This window comes from Moschus berezovskii, chromosome 2 (genome assembly GCF_049115385.1).
Source record: "Moschus berezovskii isolate FMDL1 chromosome 2, NW_MosBer_1.0, whole genome shotgun sequence".
NCBI lineage: Eukaryota > Metazoa > Chordata > Mammalia > Artiodactyla > Moschidae > Moschus > Moschus berezovskii.
This window is the reverse complement of record NC_142461.1, coordinates 17842759-17862723: the sequence shown is the minus strand read 5'-3', so window position 1 is coordinate 17862723 and position 19965 is coordinate 17842759. Positions and strand designations below refer to the sequence as shown.

Genomic DNA, 19965 nt, shown 5'->3' with positions numbered 1-19965 from the left:
TTTTTAGTGGAACTGTTAGTACATTGCCTCTATATATTTAGTATCCCCCAAGAATATTTACATTCACCTCTTTCAGCACAGGAACATAATCTTTCATTTATCTATTGTCTGTAGAGAGTTAATTTATTGCTTAAGTTGGTGTGACATGTTTTACATCACCATCAATGGTTTCTTTGTCTAAATGTTTGAACTTTTGATCTTATTATGGGAATAACTCATGACTTCAAATGTTTGAGGTTCTTTGGGGGTTTTAGTGGTTTCCTATTCCATGGATAACTCTCAAAGTACAGTTGGGTTTAAGCTGATTCTCATGACTAAGTCATGGTCTTGATATAAATGGTTTGTAGCATCCTTGCCCTAAATGGCAATCAATAGCTGCCAGATTGATATTTCTTAAGGCTGTTTATCTGGATTAAAATTGATTTTAGAAGCATAATTGCAACTAAAGTCATAATTTTTTTAATAAGTTGGTTTGGGATGACAGTGTTTTCAAAAATTCTTCAAATTGGCTCTACTAGAAATACTGTGCTGCTGCTGCTGCTAAGTCGCTTCAGTCGTATCTGACTCTGTGTGACCCCATAGACAGCAGCCCACCAGGCTCCCCCGTCCCTGGGATTCTCCAGGCAAGAACACTGGAGTGGGCTGCCGTTTCCTTCTCCAATGAATGAAAGTGAAAAGTGAAAGTGAAGGCGCTCAGTCGTGTCCGACTCTCCACAACCTCATGGACTGCAGCCTACCAGGCTCCTCCGTCCATGGGATTTTCCAGGCAAGAGTACTGGAGTGGCTTGCCATTGCCTTCTCCGAGAAATAAAGTAGAAGAATTAAAAGTTAGGGTGGTGATCATAAGTGTGTCAGTCTTGGGATGTTATTATTAGCAGTAAAGATAACATTATGGGAAGTCAGAGGCTTCTGACATTAAGCCAGTAAATTGTAAAGCTGAAATTGCAAGGATAAAGGATAAAAAATGTGAAGGAGAATGTGACAATCAGTGTGACAAGCCAGACATCCAGGAAAACCTTACTTTGATCTTGAGTGGAAGCAATTCTACCTTATGGAATTGTCTGTATGTTCTGGGAATCTTTGGAAATTCACTTGATATCCATTTTTCTATGGATACCTGAAGATATTTAAAATCTGTTTCCATTGTATTCAGAAGTTATGATCTATTCCAAAAACATAATAGCTTTCAGTTTTAGCAACCTGACATATCCTAGAAAAAGCCCCAGGCTTCCCCAATGGATCAGCGATGAAGAATCCACCTGCAATGCAGAATGCAGGCGACATGGGTTCAATCCCTGGTTTGGGCAGATCCCCTAGAGGAGGAACTGGAAACACACTCCAGTATACTTGCCTGGAAAATCCTATGGACAGAGAGAGGACTGTGGTGGATTACAGTCCATGGGGTTGCAAAGGGTTGGACACGACTTAGCAACTTAACAACAACAACAACAACAAACACAGAGAAGGTTCTGCGTTCAGTTACTTGAGATAATTTTGCTTTCTGTAAGGGAATGAACTCTACAAGGAAACCTGAAGCAGTCATTGCATATCCAGCCAAGGGTCTCATTTTTCTTTATTACCTTTTGTCTCAATTTTATTTTTATTTTAGAGATAATATTTATCACCAAATAATATTAAGTCAGGATTTAGTATGGAAGTGAACTTCCAGATGTTCAAGCTGGTTTTAGAAGAGGCAGAGGAACCAGAGATCAAATTGCCAACATTCGATTGATCATCAAAAAAACAAGAGAGTTCCAGAAAAACATCTATTTCTGCTTTATTGACTATGCAAAGCCTTTGACTGTGTGGATCACAATAAACTGTGGAAAATTCTGAAAGAGATGGGAATCCCAGACCACCTGACCTGCCTCTTGAGAAACCCGTATGCAGGTCAGGAAGCAACAGCTAGAACTGGACATGGAAAAATACACTTGTTCCAAATAGGAAAAGGAGTACGTCAAGGCTGTCACTCTGCTTATTTAACTTATATGCAGAGTACATCATGAGAAACGCCGGGCTGGAGGAAGCACAAGCTGGAATCAAGATTGCCAGGAGAAATATCAATAGCCTCAGATATGTAGATGACACCACCCTTATGGCAGAAAGTGAAGAAGAACTAAAGAGCCTCTTGATGAAAGTGAAAGAGGAGAGTGAAAAGGTTGTCTTAAAGCTCAACATTCAGAAAACTAAGATCATTGCATCCGGTCCGATCACTTCATGGCAAATAGATGGGGAAACAGTGGAAACAGTGGCTGACTTTATTTTTGGGGGCTCCAAAATCACTGCGGATGCTGATTGCAGCCATGAAATTAAAAGATGCTTACTCCTTGGAAGGAAAGTTATGACCAACCTAGACAGCATATTAAAAAGCAGAGACATTACTTTGCCAACCAAGGTCCGTCTAGTCAAGGCTATGGTTTTTCCAGTAGTCATGTATGGATGAGAGAGTTGGACTGTGAAGAAAGCTGAGCACTGAAGAATTGATGCTTTTGAACTGTGATGTTGGCGAAGACTCTTGAGAGTCCCTTGGACTGCAAGGAGATCCAACCAGTCCATCCTAAAGGAGATCAATCCTGGGTGTTCATTGGAAGGACTGATGTTGAAGCTGAAACTCCAATACCTGATGCGAAGAGCTGACTCATTTGAAAAGACCCTGATGCTAGGAAAGATTGAGGGCAGGAGGAGAAGTGGATGACAGAGGATGAGATGGTTGGATGGCATCACTGACTCGATGGACATGGGTTTAGGTGGACTCCGCGAGTTGGTGATGGACAGGGAGACCTGGTGTGCTGCGGTTCATGGGGTCGCAAAGAGTCGGACACGACTGAGCGACTGAACTGAAGTGGTGATGGCTACTCCATTTCTTCTAAGGGATTCCTGCCCACAGTAGTAGATAAAATGGTCATCTGAGTTAAATTCACCCATTCAAGTCCATCTTAGTTCGCTGATTCCGAGAATGTCGACGTTCACTCTTGCCATCTCCTGTTTGACCACTTCCAATTTGCCTTGATTCATGGACCTAACATTCCAGGTTCCTTTGCAATATTGCTCTTTTCAGCATCTGACCTTTCTTCTGTCACCAGTCACATCCACAACCGGGCGTCGTTTTTGCTTTGGCACCATGCCTTCATTCTTTCTTAAGTTATTTCTCCACTGATCTCCAGTATCATATTGGGCACCTACTGACCCGGGGAGATCATCTTTCAATGTCCTATCTTTTTGTCTTTTCATACTATTCATGGGGTTCTCAAGGCAAGAATACTGAAGTGGTTTGCCATTCCCTTCTCCAGTGGAAGTTAGCACTTCTGAATACATTTAATATAGCTTCATTTGCAGGATAAAGCCCTACCTATTAAATTTTTAGGAGTTTCCTTTAGGGACTATTATTAAATGAGTCATTTATTTTTGACATACCAAAAATTCCCCCACTGAAACCCAACAATATCTTTTGTAAAAATTTGCTGTTTAGTTAAGTGTAAGAGTTAGACTCATACTGAGAGTACAAAGAGGAAGTGGAAGTTCTGCCAGTGGGAGCTTGTGACTTTGGCAGAGACAAACCCATGACAAACAAAGAGGCCACTGCACCCAGTCATAAGTATTGAATGGTGTCCTGCTTGTAAATGAGGCATTGAACTCATCAACCAAAGACGAGAAAGAAGATATATGATCAATTACATGATAATAGTTACGTACTAAACGAAGTGGTTTTCTTTCACAAATTAATACAATGTCAAGGATCCTCATGAAGGTTTTGGTGAGAGACCCAAGACAAATGTGGCCAAATATATTTGCACAAATTGGCTATGGTCTAATGGAGCCCCACCCATTAATTAGTCTTTGGGGCTGGCATGGGTTGGGGATTTATCAAGTCTGTGTCTCTGTGGGCTTCCCTGGTGGCTCAGAGGTTAAAGCGTCTGCCTCCAATGCGGGAGACCCGGGTTCGATCCCTGGGTCAGGAAGATCCCCTGGAGAAGGAAACGGTAACCCACTCCAGTATTCTTGCCTGGAGAATCCCATGGATGGAGAAGCCTGGTTAGGCTACAGTCCACGGGGTCGCAAAGAGTCGGACACGACTGAGCAATGGGACGACGTGTCTCTGTGTATTTGCTTTGGGTCACCATCTTCTAATAATTAAAAAGCATGGGAAACTCAGGAATATGCAAACACATATGAGATAAGACTTTTTTAAAAAATAGACAAAAGAAAAGTGAGTAAATGAAGTAGTGGAAGAATAAGCCCATTGACAGAATATTTGTTAAATGCTGTGCTGCCAAACCGAAAGGTCCAATGATTTCATGTCTAATTTCATACACATCTTTAAATACTAAAATAAATTCAGTAAAACCTCAAAGAAACAAGTCAGAGCTCAAATTGTTCTTGGGACAGCTTCACTTGGAAGGGGATCAGGAAGACAAACTGAGTCATGCACAAGAAGCTGTAGGTTTGTACCTGTTGGTTCAAGGGTTTCAAAACACACCCCTAAATAAGTCTTCGTGATGATCTTGCTGAGAGCTCTGTTTTTGAAGGCAGAGGTCATCATGCAATATCTGAAGCTAAAGCTGGCAAGGTACATTGTGAGAGGAGGCACTGTGCTTATGGGACTCAGTGTCTTTCAAAAAATAATTTTATTTATTTTATTTAAATTTGTTTATTTATTTTTAATTAATTTTTATTGTAGTATATTAGATTTACAATGTTGTGTTTTTACTTACAGTTTTGGGAGGCATGTAGTTCAGGGACAGCAGATTTTCAGCAACAGGAGTGTGTGTAACTAGGTTAGCATCTAGCCACACTCACAGGCTTTCTGAAGTTTGTCTGTTGCTGATTGGCTGATTTTCATAAATGTAAGGCCACCCTTAATTGGCTGAATTTAAATGTGGTTAGTGATGTAAGCAGTCATTGTCCAGTTGGGGTAAATTTAAAACTGGTTCTGGTAATTATGGTTTGCAATTTTCAAGACAGTTTTTCCCAGAAGGATAAGATCTTTTTACCTTATTCTTAAAGCTTAAAGTAGAAAAAGAAAAGTAGAGAAAGCAGTTCAGTTCAGTAGCTCAGTTATGTCCGACTTTTTGTTACCCCATGGACTGCAGCATGCCGGGCCTCCCTGTCCATCACTAACTTCTGGAGTTTACTCAAACTCATGTCCATTGAGTCAGTGATGCCATCCAACCATCTCATCTTCTGTCGTCCCCTCCTCTTCCTGCCCTCAATCTTTCCCAGAATGAGTCTTTTCAAATGAGTCAGCCCTTCGCATCAGGTGGCCAAAGTATTGGAGTTTCAGCTTCAGTATCAGTCTTTTCAATGAACACCCAGGACTGATCTCCTTTAGGATGGACTGGTTGGATCTCCTTGCAGTCCAAGGGACTCTCAAGAGTCTTCTCCAACACCACAGTTCAAAGCATCAATTCTTCGGCGCTCAGCTTTCTTTATAGTCCAACTCTCACATCCATACATGACCACGGGAAAAACCACAGCCTTGACTAGGCGGACCTTTGTTGGCAAAAGAGAAAGCAGAATGAGGTACGAAAGATGGGGAAAAGCACGGTTCTGTTGGACCTCAGGTGTGATTATTGGAGCAGATGTACTTTTTTCCAGCATGCAGTTTATCTTAGCTCAGAATATCAGTGTGCAACATGAAAGCACCAGGAACTCTATCCTACTCACTGTCTCCGGATCTGTAGACAGTAGTGTTCTTGTTTCCCTTCAGTATCTGGCAGAGTAGAAGCTCCCCAAATGAATACAGAAGAAAATTCAGAAGAGCTGAGTTCTAGCCCACTGTCCTATAATGGCCAAAGTAATTATGAATTAAAAAAAAAAAAACCACAGAAACAAAGTTCTGGTAAAGATAAAGAGATAAGAAAGGGCAACAGGGAGACTTAAAGAAAGAGTTAGATGTAGGGAAAATCAAAGGGAGATTTCAGAGGAAGAAGTAGAAGAAAGGGGATCAACAAAAATGTTTTCAGAAAAGAGGACCACTGGGGAAATAAAAGATCTTCATAAGCCTTGATTTTGACCCAGGAACAGAGCTACCGATGTTTGGAAATCAGTGCCCCTGTGTGATGTGCTTCTCAAAAGATGTGCCCAGAGGTCCAGAAGGAAGGACTGAAAGTATGCAAGCTGGTGACGTGATAGGTAAGGCACCTGAGGCTGGTGAGATGGGGGTGGCTCCACTGGCAACACAGACGCAGGTAGGGTGGTGGCAGGTGGAAGGAAGGAATAAGGAGTATGGGTGGCTTCCAGTCTATCCCGGTATCCTGATCTCTGCATTTGCTTGACCTGATCCTTTTGGGAATATCAGGGAAGCAAAAGATCATTATAAAATTGTGTTTAAGGGGTGGCCCATGTTGATTATACGTGGTTGATGTATTAATTGGGCTTCCCTGGTGGCTCAGATGGTAAAGAATCTGCCTGCAGTGTAGGCCACATGGATTTGATCCTTATGTTGGGAAGATCCCCCAGAGAAGGGAATGCCATACCACTCCAGTATTCTTGCCTGGCAGGTGACAGTCCAAGATGTTGCAAAGAGAAATACACTCTTTAAAGTGGCAGTTTATTGTTTATTACATCAGTATATTACTAACAAAGCTTTGTGATTTACAGTGATTTCTATCCCTGTCACCCAAGAAAGTCAAATGTATGTCCATTAGTAGGTAATAGTGTCATTTTGTCACAATCTTAGAAAGGTCTCAAAAGATGGCTACTTCTGCCACTTAATTGTCAGAAGGAGAGACTTCAGATCAACTATTCTTAACCCAGCACATATGTTTGATAAATGTTCTCCAACATGTCACTTGTTTATAGAGTGATACTATTCACTTTTGCATATAAGATCTTATTTCATCCTAACAAAATTCTTAAGGACTAGACAAATATCCCTGAGTAAACCGAAATTTATAGCTATTGAAGAATGTTTTTAAAGTCCCATTAAGAAATAATGGAAGACCCAGGGTCCGGAGCTCCCATGTCTCAATTCAGTACGTTTGATTCCTTTATGAGAAAGAGAGATGATAACCCAAACATCTTTATAAATTCAAGTTTTCTGCACTATGAATCATCTTAAGATTTGTAACTTTTATTTATTTATTTTTGTTTCCACACCATGTGTTTTTTTCTAGATACGGTGGATCTTGGGAACAACTCTACTGTGAGAAAACTCAAGAGGAGAAGAAGTAAGAGTGCATGCAATTTTATTTGCTTTTGACATTAAAATGAGTTTTAAATGCCAGTTTCATTATTATTATTGTGTGTTAATAATATGAAAACCTTATAAAGCGAAAAGCGAAGTCACTCAGTCGTGTCCGACTCTTAGTGACCCCATGGACTGCAGCCCACCAGGCTCCTCCGTCCATGGGATTTTCCAGGCAAGAGTACTGGAGTGGGTTGCCATTGCCTTCTCCCATGAAATCCCTATAAAGGTATCTATATCCTAATCTTTGGAACCTGTAATCTGTTATCTTACATGGCAAAAGGGATTTTATACATATGATTAAGATAAGGACCTTGATAGTGGAGATTATCCTGCATTTTCTGGGTGCAGTCAGCATCATCAAGCGGGCCTTAAAATATGAAGAACTCTTCCTGACTGTGAAGAGAGGAAGAAGTGACTATGGAAGATAGTTCCAGAGAGATGCGATATTGCTAGCTTTGCAGATGGAAGGCAAGAATAAGGAATATTGATGGCTTCTGTTAACAGAAAGTGAGAAAAGAAAGGAAAGAGATTTCCCTCTACAGCCTCCAGACAGGAATGAAGCCCTACTGAAACCTGGATTTTAGCCCAGAGTGACCCTTGTCAGACTTCTAACCAACATAACTATAAGATAATGAACTGTTTTAAGCCACTAAATTTGTGGTCATTTGCTATGGTACCAATAAAAGAGTAATATGGATTTTGGTTATTGGAAGTGGGATGTAGCCATAATTCATTCCTAAAAATGTGGCTTTGAATTTGGGCAATGGGCAGAGGGAATTTGGGTAATAAGAATTTTAGGTAGAACAATAAAAAATGTCTAGATTGCCTTGAACAGTTAGTAGAAATGTGGTGCTGAAGACTGCTTGTGAGGACTTGGAAGTGAAGAGCATGGTAGGAAAAATCTATGTCATTTTAGAGAATATGAAAATCATTATGAAAATGCTGTTAGTAGCAATATGGAGGCTAAAGGTGTCATGAAGGAAATAAGGAACATGTTTTTGAAAATAAAAGGAAAGGGGATCCTTACTATTTAGTGGCAGAAAATTCAGCAAAATTAAGTCCTGAAGTTATGTGGAAAGCAGAATTTTTTGGATATATAGCTAAGGAGATTGCTAATTACTATGATAAAGGTGCAGCTGTTTTCGTGTTGCTACTTAGAGTAAACTGCGAAAGGAAAGAGGTAAATCAAGGGAAGAGCTGCTAAACAAAAGGAATCAGGACTTGATGATTTAAAAATTTTTTAGCCTATTTAGATTGCAAAAATGCTAAGTTAGAGTCACTGTCAGGAAAACATGCTCTGCAGTGACAACCAGGAGTGTCACTATTTAACTTTTTGCGAATGTCCCAGAAGTAGTGAAACATCAAAGTATTCAGTCACACAAATTGTTCTTCAAAGAGATTAAGTTTGTGACCCATAGATACCCTCACCCATCTCAGCAGAAGTGAAAAATGGATATGTGAGTCTCTTCCCTGGTGGCTCAGAGGTTAAAGCGTCTGCCTCCAATGCGGGAGACCAGGGTTCGATCCCTGGGTCGGGAAGATCCCCTGGAGAAGGAAATGGTAACCCACTCCAGTATTCTTGCCTGGAGAAGCCTGGTAGGCTACAGTCCACGGGGTCGCAAAGAGTCGGACACGACTGAGCGACTGAACCGAACCGAAATCAAGTCTACAAGAAAGATTTGTGGAGAAGACTCTCTTCTCCTATATGACCTATATGACATATATGGGAGATATAGAAGATTCTTAAGACGTTTATACCAACAGAAACAGAGATGTCCTTGTTCTAGTCCTTAGAGCCTGTAATCTGTTACTTTATCTGGCAGAAGAGACACTGGTTGTGTGATTAAGTTAAGGATTTTGAGATGGGGAGATTTTTCTAGATTATCTGGGTGACCCCAATCAAGTCACATGGGTCCTTAAAATCAGAAAACTTTTCCTGCTCTGAAGAGAGGGATGTGTGACTATAGACTAATGATCAAAGGAGATACAGTGTGGCTGGCTTTGGAGAATAAGGCAGAGAGCAATGAGCCAAGAAATGTGGGCAGTCTTCAGAAGCTTGAAAATGTAAAGAAATCAAATATCACCTACAGCTTCCGGAAAGAAACAAAGCCTCTAGAAGGCTTGATTTTAGCTCAGTGAGACTTGTGTCAGATTCCTGATCTTCCGAACTGCAAGATAACACATTTGTGTTGCTTTAAGCCATGAAGTTTATGGTAATTTATAATAGTAACAATAGAGAACTAATATTTTTCATAAGACAAAACAGAAACAAACAAACAAAATTCCTGAGTTTCACCTTTATATCATTAGGTTACATTTTTTTAAATAGCAATTTATAGTTTTTCAAATCTTGTTGTTTTCAAAATTTTGGAATATATGATCCATATAAATTTTGATTGATGTGTATCTTTCCAGATTTTTCTATGCATGTATTGAGATATTTACATCATATACTAACACATTATATCATATATCTATTTATAGTTATTATAAAATATTTGCTATGTTCCCCATGATGTACAATATATCCTTATAGCTTATTGTATACCTAATAGTTTATACCTCTTAATTCTCTGCCCCTCCCCTCTTACTTATCCTCATGGGTAAGCATCAGTTTATTCTCTATTATCTGTGAGTCTGCTTCATTTTTGTTACATTCACTAGTTGTTTGTATTTTTAAGGTTCCAAATAGAAGTTATATCATACAGTATTTGCCTTTCTCTATCTGACTTATTTCACTTAGCATCAGTTCAGTTCAGTAGCTCAGTCATGTCCGACTCTTTGCGACCCCATGAATCACAGCACGCCAGGCCTCCCTGTCCATCACCAACTCCCGGAGTTCACCCAAACTCATGTCCATCGAGTCGGTGATGCCATCCAGCCATCTCATCCTCTATTGTCCCCTTCTCCTCCTGCCCCCAATCCCTCCCAGCATCAGGGTCTTTTCCAATGAGTCAGCTCTTCACATGAGGTGGCCAAAGTATTGGAGTTTCAGCTTCAGCATCAATCCTTCCAATGAACACCCAGAACACCCAAGATCTCTTTAGGATGGACTGGTTGGATCTCCTTGCAGTCCAAGGGACTTTCAAGAGTCTTCTCCAACACCACAGTTCAAAAGCATTGATTCTTCGGCGCTCAACTTTCTTTATAGTCCAACTCTCACATCCATACCTGACCACGGGAAAAACCATAGCCTTGACTAGATGAACCTTGGTTGGCAAAGTAATGTCTCTGCTTTTTAATATGCTGTCTAGGTTGGTCATAACTTTCCTTCCAAGGAGTAAGCGTCTTTTCATTTCATGGCTGCAGTCAGCATCTGCAGTGATTTTGGAGCCCCCCAAAATAAAGTCTGACACTGTTTCCCCATCTATTTGCCATGAAGTGATGGAACCGGATGCCATGATCTTAGTTTTCTGAATGTTGAGCTTCAAGCCAACTTTTTCACTCTCCTCTTTCACTTTCATCAAGAGGCTCTTTAGTGCCTCTTCACTTTCTGCCATAAGGATGGTATCATCTGCATATCTGAGGTTATTGATATTTCTCCCAGCAATCTTGATTCCAGCTTGTGCTTCTTCCAGCCCAGCATTCCTCATGATGTACTCTGCAAATAAGTTAAATAAGCAGGGTGACAGTATACAGCCTTGACATACTCCTTTTCCTATTTGGAACCAGTCTGTTGTTCCATGTCCAGTTCTAGCTGTTGCTTCCTGACCTGCATACGAGTTTATCAAGAGGCAGGTCAGGTGGCCTGGTATTCCCATCTCTTTCAGAATTTTCCACAGTTTATTGTGATCCACACAGTCAAAGGCTTTGGCATAGTCAATAAAGCAGAAATAGATATATTTCTGGAACTCTCTTGCTTTTTCGATGATCACTTAGCATAATTCCCTTCAAATCCATCCATGTTAACACAAAAGGAAAAATTTTCATTCCTTTTTATGGCTGAGTAATATTCCATATGTATCTATATCTATCTCTGTATATACCACATCTTCTTTTCCCATTCGTCTCTTGATGGACACTCACATTGCTTCCATTTCTTGGTAATTATAAAAATGCTGCTATGAATATTATGGTACATGTATCTTTTCAAATTAGTGTTTTTGTGTTTTTTGGCTATACATTCAGGAGTGGGACTGCTATGTCATATGATAATTCTATGCTTAGTTTTCTGAGAAACCCCCACACTGTTTTCCACAGTGGCTGCACCAACTTATATTCCTATAATAGCGTGTGAAGTTTCCCTTTTCTCCATGCTTTTGCTCACCATGCTGTTTGTGTTCTTTCTGATGAGAGCCATTCTGACAGGTACAAGGTGGTTTTGATTTGCATTTCTCTGAAGTTCAGTGATGTTGAACATCTTTTCATGTGCCAGTGGATGCCAGCACTATTCCCTTCATGATTTGAATGCCCTTTTGCATCTTTTCCTGTGTTCACGGATCTGTGTCTGATTCTACTCTGAGATGCTAGTCTATTTAGTTTTAATGTGATACCAAGTTGGTTTAATTATAATATTTTAAAGTAAAGTTTTCTATTCCTACTTGTTATATATTTTTTTTCAAAGAAGAAAGTAAAAAGTATAGTGAGGAGCAACAGAAAAGGGGATTTCAGAAGTCTGCTAAATCTGGCTCACTCACTGTGCATTATTTTAAAATCAATCAGGATTTCCTCCCAGCACCTCCACAACTGCATTGGAACTTTGAAAATATATTGAATTTGGAGATTAGTTTGGGTAGAGTTGAGGTTTTTACAAGAAGCATGAGCTCTTCACTTATTCAGATCATCTTTTATGTTCTTCAACAAAGTTTTAGCTTTTCTAAATGGATCTTGCCAATTTTTACTTCCCTAGTCAGCTTTATTGACCTATAATTTCATATAATAGCATTTATCACCGTTAAGGTATGACTGGGTGAATTTTAACAGACTGACCTCATCAATTCTTTAGAATTTATTGAAGGTTCCTTTGCCTCCTAATTTATAGTCAGTCTTTGTGAATGTTCTGTGCCACTTAAAAATTGTATGCATTGAACTATTTGTTGGGGTCTGGTTTCTTCCCATTTATGTAGTCTTTATTAAGTACGACTTAGTTGTTTAATTCTTGCATCTTCTAAATTAGGCTGTATTTGTTCCATCAGGTTTGTATTTAGGTGTGGTAAACTCTCCCACATGACTTCCTGTGTATTTGACTCCTCACTATTCTATTGTGTTATTTTAAATATTTTGAGGGTATTCATGACTGTATAACTTAATGAATTTTTTCCATTTATTGTTATACAGTGTTTCTCTTTATCCCTACTAATGCTTTTGATATTAAAATCTCTTTTTCTGGGTGCTGACAGTGTAATGTGAACTTTTATGTTTTATGCTTTTTGATGCTTAATGTATGGATGTGAGAGTTGGACTGTGAAGAAAGCTGATCGCCAAAGAATTGATGCTTTTGAATTGTGGTGCTGGAGAAGACTCTTGAGAGTCCCTTGGACTGCAAGGAGATCCAACCAGTCCATTCTCAAGGAGATCAATCCTGGGTGTTCATTGGAAGGACTGATGCTAGGGCTGAAACTGCAATACTTTGGCCACCTCATGTGACGAGTTGACTCACTGGAAAAGACTCTGATGCTAGGAAAGGTTGGGGGCGGGAGGAGAAGGGCACGACCGAGAATGAGATGGCTGGATGGCATCACCGACTCGATGGACATGAATTTGAGTGAACTCCGGGAGTTGGTGATGGACAGGGAGGCCTGGCGTGCTGTGGTTCATGGGGTCGCTAAGAGTTGGACACGACTGAGCGACTGAACTGAACTGAACTGACCTGAACTCCTTTTACATTAAGCCCATTTTTGCAGCTTTGTTTTATGCCTCTTTTAACAACACTTAGCTTCTTCTAATCTTCCCTGACCTTGAGAATCCCAGGGACAGAGGAGCCTCCTGGGCTGCCATCTATGGGGTCACACAGAGTTGGACACGACTGAAGCAACTTAGCAGCAGCAGCAGCCTTTTAATAGTTAAATTTTATTTATTTACATTTGTTCTGATTCCTGATATATGTCGACTTGTATATCACTGTTCATTTTTATTTTTCTGTGTTTTTGTGTCTCTTTCCTGCACTCAAATGGATTGAGATAGAATTCTATATTCCACCTTTTTTCTCTGCTGGTTTAGAAACTAGAGATGAAATTTCTGTAATCTTTTGACCATGCCCCAACCCCCAAAGATGACAAGGATCTTAGCATGGATTCACTGAAGACTGACCATCCATCTCTACTATTTAGCTATTATTTAACATTTTATTTTAAATTTTCTTTTAATTATAATTTGAAAACTATTATGATTTTTGCCGTTGACATTTACTTAAACACTTAAAAATCATTTTATATACTCATCACTGTTTCTTTTCTTTGATTTTGCTTTTTGTCTAGTTGAAATAAATCATTTAGTTCTTTTAGTGAATGGTCTGTGAAAGTGAAAGTTGCTCAGTTGTGTCTGACTCTTTGCGACCCCACGGACTATGCAGTCCATGGCATTCTCCAGGCCAGAATACTGGAGTGAGTACCCTTTCCCTTCTCCAGGCAATCTTCCAACCCAGGAATTAAATCGGGGACTCCTTCATTGCAGGGGGATTCTTTACCAACTGAGCTTTCAGGGAATCCCTATAAGCGGTAAATTTTTCAAGTGTTGTATGTGCAAATTTGTCTTTATTTTAATAGAATTTTTTTCATGAAGTTAACAGTTCTAGGTTGACATTTATTTTTCATCAGTACAATAAAGTGTTTACTACATTGTCTTCTAGAATCTGTTTTGTGACTGATGAAAATTTCTCTTATTGTGATTGTCATTTCTTGGTAAATAATCTGTGCTTTCTCTCTAAAAGTTCTTTCTCCAACACTGAATCATGGAAAATTTAAATTTAGAGAAAACTTGGGAGAATTTTATAGTATACACCAGAATACTTTAATATAGATTCACAATTGACATTGTACTGTTCTTGATTTATCACATTTCTTTCAATCTATCCATTTCCTATACATCCACTAAGCCATCTTCAAGTTTGAAACATTTCAAAGATACAGATGTCAGTACTCTTCCCCCAAATACTTTAATATTTACATCATTAACCAGAATTCCATATTTATTTGCAGTTCTTTTATTTTTTTATTTTGAAATAAAGTGTATAATACAGTGTACAAATACTAAGTGTACCACTGATGAGTTTTAATAGATGCAGTTCTCCCATATAATCCAGTCCTTATCAGGATACAGAACATGGCCATCACCCTGGAAACAACCCTTAAGCTCTTTCTGGGATATCCTTACTCCTTACTCATCAGCGATAACCATTATTCTTTTTTTTTTTTTGTGAAGATGATAATTGGGCTTGCTTTAAAACTTTTTTTTGTTGTTGTTACAATGTTTTATTGTTTTCAGGATATTTTGTTTTTCCCCTAAAAAGACTTTAGGGGTGGTGTGATATTTTTCACAAAGGCTAAAATGCAGTGATAGCATTTCAGATATTAGCATGCATGAAGGCAGAAATATTTTGCAGTAGGACCCATCATCTTACTTTGTCTTCTTTTGTAAAAAAATTTTTTTGTTGCAAGATATTTGCTTTATAATATTTTGCTGTTTTCTGCCATACATCAACATGCTATGTGATTTTGGAGTATATTCTCTTTTGTATAATACGAGTTGACTCACTGGAAAAGACTCTGATGCTGGGAAAGGTTGGGGGCGGGAGGAGAAGGGGACGACAGAGAATGAGATGCCTGGATGGCATCACTAACTCTATGGACATGAGTTTGAGTGAACTCCGGGAGTTGGTGATGGACAGGGAGGCCTGGCGTGCTGTGATTCATGGGGTCGCAGAGAGTCGGACACGACTGAGCGACTGAACTGAACTGAACTGACTGATTCCACTCAGCAGAGTGTTTTTGAGATTTATCCATATTGTTGAATGTATCGGTAGTTTGTATCAGTTTGTGACAAAGTAAGTTACATTGTATGACTTTACCATATTTTGTGTATACTCTCTCCTTCTGATGGAGATCACTAGTGTTTCCAGTTTTTGGCTAATATGAAAAAGCTGCAATGAACACTGTTGTAGAAATCTTTCAGTGGTTCTATGTCTTTATAACTCTTGTATAAATTCCTATAAATGAAATTGCTAAGATACAGAATAGGTGCATCAATTTTTTTCATCTCCCTAAACTCACTGAGGGGTTAGTAGTATGGCACACACAGGCTGTGCCCAAGCTGAAGAATACCCCCAGCCTTGGAAGGGTTTGTTGTTGTGCAGTCGCTAAGCTGTGTCTGACTCTTTGTGACCCCATGGGCTGTAGCATCCCAGGCTCCTCTGTCCTCCACTGTCTCTTGGAGTTTGCTCGGATTCATGTCCATTGAGTCAGTGGTGCTGTCTAACCTTAGAAAGGGGCCACTAGCAAAACTGCACAGCACTTATCCAAGAGGGAGACATTATCTTATTAGCTGGAATTGAAGCAAAGTTTACTATCTTGGAATACTTTTAAGGAGGGAGACGTTCTCTGTTTTATATCGGTCAGGAAACAAATCTGCCCTCTGACCTGGAAGGCTACATTATCGCTAGCTTGCAAAGCTGTTTGTTCAAACATCCTTGGAAAGACTCTGAGGTGTGTGGAAGTACCACAGAGAATCCCCACCCCCACAACAAATTCACCTCACACATCATGTGTATGTGCGTGCTAAGTCGCTTCAGTCATGTCAGACTCTTTGCAACCCCATGGACCGTAGCCTGCCAGGGTCCTCTGTCCATGGGATCCTCCAGGCAAGAGTCGAGTGGGTTGCCATGCCCTCCTCCAGGGGATCTTCTCAACCCAGGGATTGAACTTGCAACCCCTGTGACTCCTGCATTGCAAGCAGATTCTTTACCACTGAGCCACTAGGGAAGCCCCATCTTACCCATCAGATTCTGGCAAATTTCCCCAAGGAGATAACACTCCATCAGCCATCCCGATTAATCCAACCAACGTAGGCTAGAACTAAATCCTTCCAATTTAGTTCCTGCTGCATTTAACGAGTTGCATAAACCACAAATACCTTGGGTCTCTAATGACTACCCCTAAGGTATAATTCTCCCCATTTGAATGGGGGAGGCTGGTGAATGCCTGGCTTTCATACAAGAAGTACAATTCCAAGGGTACACATGGTGCCCCTGAAAGGGAAATATTTAAAGCAGTTGAGGTCCCCAAAAGGGCATATATCAGCCAGGAGGAAGGTGGACAGTGTCTCCAGGGTGGGCCCTGGCCAACTGTAAGCTTTATAGTTTCCAGTTCTGTTCATCGTGTCGAGTCCTTGATTTGGAGGGTGGTTGCTTCCTGAGGACCATCCTTCTGATCTGTATTCTTTGTTCATGATGCCAGCCAGATGGTGTTCATTCTCCACCCCGCACCATCGAATGACTGAGTGGAAGTAGGGGTGTTGTCTGGAGGGATTGTGCGTGGGCTGTGCAGATGCTGGGGCCAGCCCCTTTTCTTGTATCTGGTGCAGCATGGCAGATTGAGTGTCTGTGTGGTGGGAGAGTTGTCCCGGCCTTTGTTCTGTGAGGGATTCAGGGAGATTCTGAAAGATAGATCTTGTTAGTGCTCCTCCATCCCCTGTACCTTCTAGAGTTTATGCCTGGAGTTTTCCTCTTCACTGCCACAAAATCTTTGTGTACCATTCCAGTGGCTAGGGCTTCACATGTTTTTCCCCAATCATTTCTTATTCCCCACCCAGACCTTTCATTCAGAAGAGTCAGATACAAACGGGATAAAGGCACTTTCACAAAACATAACCAGAACTGAATCTGAACCCCTTGGGCGCTCCCAGGCTATGCTTTCCAGGCTGGTTGGGGAAAGAATAAGGCGTTGTGCTCAAGAGTGTTGGAACAGAATCCTGAGTTTCCAGAACTGACCTGTTTAACAGCATTAATCCCTCAGCGCCTTTGTCCTGATCATTATCCAGGAAGGAGCTGAGCCCTTTCTGAGGACAGCTGCCTTCGGTAACCAAAGAGCCTTATAGAGGTGTATGGACAGGAGGAGATGAGGGATGTGGGCCAGAGAGTCAGTGCAGTGTAAAGAGATTTTGTAATGCAGGGCGCATCTTTATCAGAGTGCAGTGGTCCAGGGAGCTGGGCTCAAGATACCCTTGAGTTTGTAGGGCCACAGTGGTCTGGCCAGAATCAGCCAGGACTGACAGAGGCCAGGAGCAGGCAGAGGCAAAACCCCTTGCAATGTGGCTCCCCTCATGTGAAACAAATGGGTCAGCTTCTAGCAGGAGTCATGAGCCTGACCATCAGCCATAACCCTGGTGTCAGCCTCCGTTGGTAGAGATCAGGCATCTGGGAATTTCCCTGAGGGGCCCGGGCATGTCAATCACGCCACAGTTCATTTCCACCATCACTGGCCCCGAGACTGGTGTTCCTACTCTGCCAGAGTCTGTAGTTCTCCACGTGGCAGACCAAGCATGTAGCTCACATGGAGAAACTGAGTCATCTAATTTCCTCCAACCAGAGGAGTGACCACAGCCACTTTGGTTCTGCCAACCTGGCTCTGAGACTGAGCAGCCCAGTGCACTTCGGTTGTCAGCTTAGCTACACACCAGGGCACCAGGCCTCCGGGGAGTCTTGGGGAACCGAAGACCCCAGCGAGGCTGAGATTTGCTTTAGGCTGTGAAGTAGAGTACAAAGCTGAGGTGCTTCTGGCAAAGTCCCTCCATTCTTTCCTTTAATTGATTATAGTTGATTTACAGTATTGTGTTAGCTTCAGGTGTACAGCAAAGTGATTCAGTTATAAATATATATTTCAGATAATAAGAATAAATATATATATATTTCAGATGATATAAGAATATGAAATATATATATATTCTTTTCCATTATCTATAATGGAATAGATGTTGAGTATCGTCCTCTGTCCTATACAGTAAATCCTTGCTGTTTATCTGTTTTGTATATAGCAGTATCTATTAATCCCATAAGTAACCATAAGTTTGTTTTTTATGTCTATAAGTATATGTCTGTCTTATAAATAAGTTCATTTGTATCAGTTTTTTTTAATTCCACATATAAGTGATAGCATATGATATTTGTCTTTCTCTGACTTACTACACTTAATATGACAATCTCTAGTCCATCCATGTTGCTGCCAAGTGTCATCATTTCATTCTTTGTTATAGATAAGTAATATTCCATCATATCTACGTATATTACTATATATGTATATACCTCACTTCTTTATCCATTCATCTCTTGAGGCACACTTACGTTGCTTTTGTGTCTTGGCTATTGTAAATAGTGCTGCTATGAACATTGGGGAACATGTGTCTTTTTGAATCCGAGTTTTCATCTTTTCTGTGTATATGCCCAGGAGTGGGGTTGAACTCCAGCATTCCTGAATATACCATTTCCATTTGAAGAGCAAGGCGTTTTGGTCCTTCCTGCCTTGTAAGTTAGGACTGAACTACTTGCCCAGCACCAATGGTCTCACGTTCACACATTTTCATATCTCTCACGGGAAAGCAAAACCCAACACAAAACCCGATGTGGTTCCTCAATTTCCTCTGGGAATTTCAGGTGCTGTATTATTTTTTTTAATATTTATTTATTTCGCTGCATTGGGTCTTAGTTGTGGCTCTCGGGATCTTCGATCTTCATTGCAGCATGCAGGGTCTTTGGTTGTGGCATCTAGTTCCCTGACCAAGGATCAAACCTGGTTCCCCTGCCTTGGGAGCGTGGAGTCTTAGCCACTGAACCACCAGGCAGATCAGGCACCTGGGCATTATAGTCGTTCAGGCATTGTATTAAATATAAGTGAGAGGGTTTTGTTACAACTGCAAGAGTTCAGAGATTATTTAATGGCAACTCTTCACATCAAAGTCCAGAATGCCTCCTAAATTGGGCACAGTATATTATCCGTGTGCACATTTGAATTTACATGAAAATACTTGAAAAGGGAATAAATTGATATATAACCACAGCAATAATCATTCGGTCTAAGGCATCAGTGGGAGTTTATTTTCTAATTTTTAAAAAATTTTCAAAAGAGGGTCATCTCCTATAGTCTCCCAGAGTAAAATATAGCTCAGAATCAACCCCACACTGCCACACTGCTAGTTAAGAAGTTTGCCCCAGTCTTGTGAACTAATGTCTGAAAAAATACTTGAAAATTACTGGTATATGTTTTTGAAAATTATATTTACAGCTCTAAGTAATTAACTTTATTATTTTTTTAAGAAAAAAAGAAAGGGCATTCCTGGACAAGAATAAAAGCAAAATGGAGAAACAAGCATCGAAAAGGTAAGCAGTGAAGTGAAGTAGTCATACCTGTTTAGTTCATAAGGTGCTGCTTACTGTATGCTTGCAGCCTGCAGTCTCTTGAGGACAATAATAGTTTTCTAGCTAATGTGTCTTGGCCTGTATGGCATCACCAACTTGATGGACATGAGTTTGAGTGAACTTCGGGAGTTGGTGATGGACAGGGAGGCCTGGCGTGCTATGATTCATGGGGTCGCAGAGAGTCGGACACGACTGAGCGACTGAACTGAACTGAACTGAAGCTAATGTGTCAGTTAGGATACAGGCTAAGACACTGTAACAAAGAGATTTCCATATATGTTGGTTTCAACAAAAAAGTTTATATTTCACGTGTGCAGTAGTGCAGAGCTAAATAGTACGGACACTGCTGTCCTCAATATACGGCTTCTTTCCTAGGTCAAGAAATTTTTACTAATTTGGAGAAATGTTCCAAAGAAGCTTAAATGAACAAAGC

General features: G+C 40.5%; 1 protein-coding gene across 5 annotated transcripts in view; it reads left to right on the top strand.

Annotated features, from left to right (window-relative positions):
* LOC129537710 (nuclear body protein SP140-like protein) overlaps positions 1 to 19965 on the top strand; it is an 81255-nt gene that overhangs the window by 34107 nt on the left and 27183 nt on the right. For all 5 annotated transcript variants that reach the window (XM_088845004.1, XM_088845008.1, XM_088844999.1 and 2 more), the window contains 3 exons: positions 6019 to 6132; positions 7116 to 7169; positions 19431 to 19493. In XM_088845004.1, coding sequence (XP_088701130.1) covers positions 6019 to 6132; positions 7116 to 7169; positions 19431 to 19493 — 231 coding nt within the window. The remainder of the gene's footprint in view (positions 1 to 6018; positions 6133 to 7115; positions 7170 to 19430; positions 19494 to 19965) is intronic.